Source organism: Colobus angolensis, unplaced genomic scaffold (genome assembly GCF_000951035.1).
Source record: "Colobus angolensis palliatus isolate OR3802 unplaced genomic scaffold, Cang.pa_1.0 Scaffold193, whole genome shotgun sequence".
Classification (NCBI taxonomy): domain Eukaryota; kingdom Metazoa; phylum Chordata; class Mammalia; order Primates; family Cercopithecidae; genus Colobus; species Colobus angolensis.
In genome coordinates this window covers 972,081-974,695 of record NW_012115077.1, presented here as the reverse complement: position 1 = coordinate 974,695, position 2,615 = coordinate 972,081, and the positions used below count along the sequence as shown (strand labels likewise).

The 2,615-nt window shown below is 49.4% G+C and overlaps 1 protein-coding gene across 2 annotated transcripts in view; it reads right to left on the bottom strand.

Annotated features, from left to right (window-relative positions):
• The window catches only part of SUPT6H (suppressor of Ty 6 homolog (S. cerevisiae)), a 54,413-nt gene that overhangs the window by 6,705 nt on the left and 45,093 nt on the right, over positions 1-2,615 (bottom strand). For both annotated transcript variants that reach the window (XM_011940790.1, XM_011940791.1), the window contains exons 28-29: positions 2,253-2,393; positions 575-770 (exon numbers count right to left, since the gene is read on the bottom strand). In XM_011940790.1, the coding sequence (XP_011796180.1) occupies positions 575-770; positions 2,253-2,393 (337 nt within the window). The remainder of the gene's footprint in view (positions 1-574; positions 771-2,252; positions 2,394-2,615) is intronic.

Genomic DNA, 2,615 nt, shown 5'->3' with positions numbered 1-2,615 from the left:
GGGTTTCACCGTGTTAGCCAGGATGGTCTCAATCTCCTGACCTTGTCATCCGCCCATCTCAGCCTCCCAAAGTGCTGGGATTACAGGCTTGAGCCATCACGCCCGGCCTCCTGGCTAATTTTTAAAATATTTTTGTAGAGATGGGCTCTTACTAAGTTACCCATGCTGGTCTTAAACTCCTGGGCTCAAGGGCTCCTCCTGCCTTGGCCTCCCAAAGTGCAGGGCTACAGCCATGAGCCACCCTGTTTGGGCTTAATTTCTGACCCACTATTGGATTGTGAGACTCCTTCACCTTCTCTGGGCCTGGATTAGCTGATATGAAGGACACGTTAACCTGGGCTCCTAGGACACTGAAAGAATGAGGCCTTAAGAGTCACAAGGCAAATGTGACCCAAAAGACTCTGGGTTCCAGCCCTACCTATGACTTTTTCATGACATCTCCAGGCCTCAGCACCTCAAAGCTGAGCACCCACTTCCACCTGAGACTGACACATGTGCATCCTGTGGCCTGAATCTTGCACTGGGAGAAATGCCAAGATTCAGGGTGCACAGAGATGGTAGGAGGCACACTCACTGGTCCGCTGCTGCTTCCGCTTCATGTCCTCCTCCTGCTTGTGGTCTGCAGCTTCAGCATCAAAGTCATAGTAGGTGTCCTTGGGCAGCTTCCACTCATTGTTCCTGTCCATGAGGTCTGAAGTGCGGCAGGTCAGGTCTGCACTGAACTTCTCAATGTCAATCTTCATGATGCGGCAGTGAACAGTCATTCCCACCTAGATCCACAGAACATTTGAGCTGGAAGGGACAAAGATGATCTAGCCCGATGCCCTATTTCACACACGAGAAAACCAAAGTCCAGGCAGAAAGGTGTAAAGTGTAAAGTGACTTGCCCAAAGCCAGCCAGCTGCTGAATGGCAAACTGGGAGTTTGGCATGGAATCCCTGCATTGATGCCTCCACTCTGGGCAGGAAAACCAGCTGGAGCCTGCTGGATCTACTCTGTCCCTGGCACTCTTCTCTTCTCCAATGAAGTTGCCTAGTTACTGCTCCCAAAGTGCCATCAAAGGTTGACTCCCCCAAGCCCCCAACTTTTTTTGAGACAGTCTCACTCATCTCCCAGGCTAGAGTGCAGTAGCGTGATCTTGGCTCACTGCAACCTCCACACAGGGTTCAAGCGGTGCTCCTGTCTTAGCCTCCCAAGTAGCTGGGATTACAGGCGCGTGCCACCACACCCGGCTAATTTTTATATTTTCTGTAGAGATGAGGTTTCACCATGTTGGCCAGGCTGGTCTCGAACTCCTGACTTCAAGTGATGATCCACCCACCTTGGCCTCCCGAAGTGTTGGGATTATAGGTGTGAGCTGCCGTGCCTGGCCTGACTTTCCTTTTTGAAGGGAAAGCAAAATAATAGCTGTTTTCTGTAGCTTACCCTTGACATGAGCCGTTCTAAGTAGTAGCAAAAGTCAGTCACTCTGCATCACTCTCCTCCTTGTGAAAAATCTCCCCAGCTTCATTTGTTAGGACTATCTTTCCCCAGCCCTCCTAAGTCATAGTTCTCAGGGGTTCACAACACTCAGAACCAGTGAATTTGGCAGAGCTGGTATCAGCTATGTCACTAACTGGGTGATTCTGAAAAACGTTGAATTTCTCTGACAAAAGACAGTATTTCCATTTCCATCGGCATGTGAGATTAGAGACAACATATGTCGATGTCAGTGCTGGTATCTAGTGGGTGCATAATATATGGCCGGAAAATAACAGAACAGTAAGGAAGCCTAGAGATTTCCTCCCCATCCACAGACACCATCTCAAGGTTCCTTCTGTTATCTGGTTCTGTCTAGAGGATCCAGAGGCTCCCTGTGCACAGGGGCTGTGCCATGCATTATTTTCCATCCTCTACAGCACTGCTGCCTGGTCTTGGGAGAACAGGCAGAGCCTTTCTGTTTCACAGCATGTAATGCTAGGCCCTGCCCTCTGGACTGAACTGCAGCTTCCCACACAGGAAGAGAGAGCCCTCCCCTAAAGGACTGGGAACTTGCTGAAATTTCACAAAGGCAGTGAACAAAAGCTGCTCCTCATTCAAATGCTTCTCACCCTAGCTTCTTTCAACTAGTTAGAAATCTTCCCTGAAATGCTTCCCACCAGCAGCCACTGGGAACAGAGCCTAACTTCTGGTGGGGACAGCCCAAAGTTAAAGACAACCTGATCTGGGCAGCTGAAAATTACACTACGACCTTAGGACAGTCAGCCCTCTACCTTCACTCGTTCTTCTGGCCGCTTTACCACTTTGTCACTGAGGAATTTGGTGGGGATGAAGCCGGTGACACCATTGTCTAGCCGTGTTTTGACACCGATGGCCTGGCCTGGGCACGAACCGCTGTCAAAGTGGTTCCACACCTAAAGAGGGCATGAGGAGAGGAGCTTGATTATCAAGATTCTAGAGATCACTTATTCAGAAAAGAGCTCCCAGAGGTGTTGTAATTTCTTTTACCACTGACGCCTTGCAGCATGATCTGAAAATACAATGATGACTTAGTCATCTGCCAAGACAGAATTTGAACATCTACAAAGTCCCTTGTCTCACAGCTGACGCTTGGCACCACTGGCCATCAGATGAAT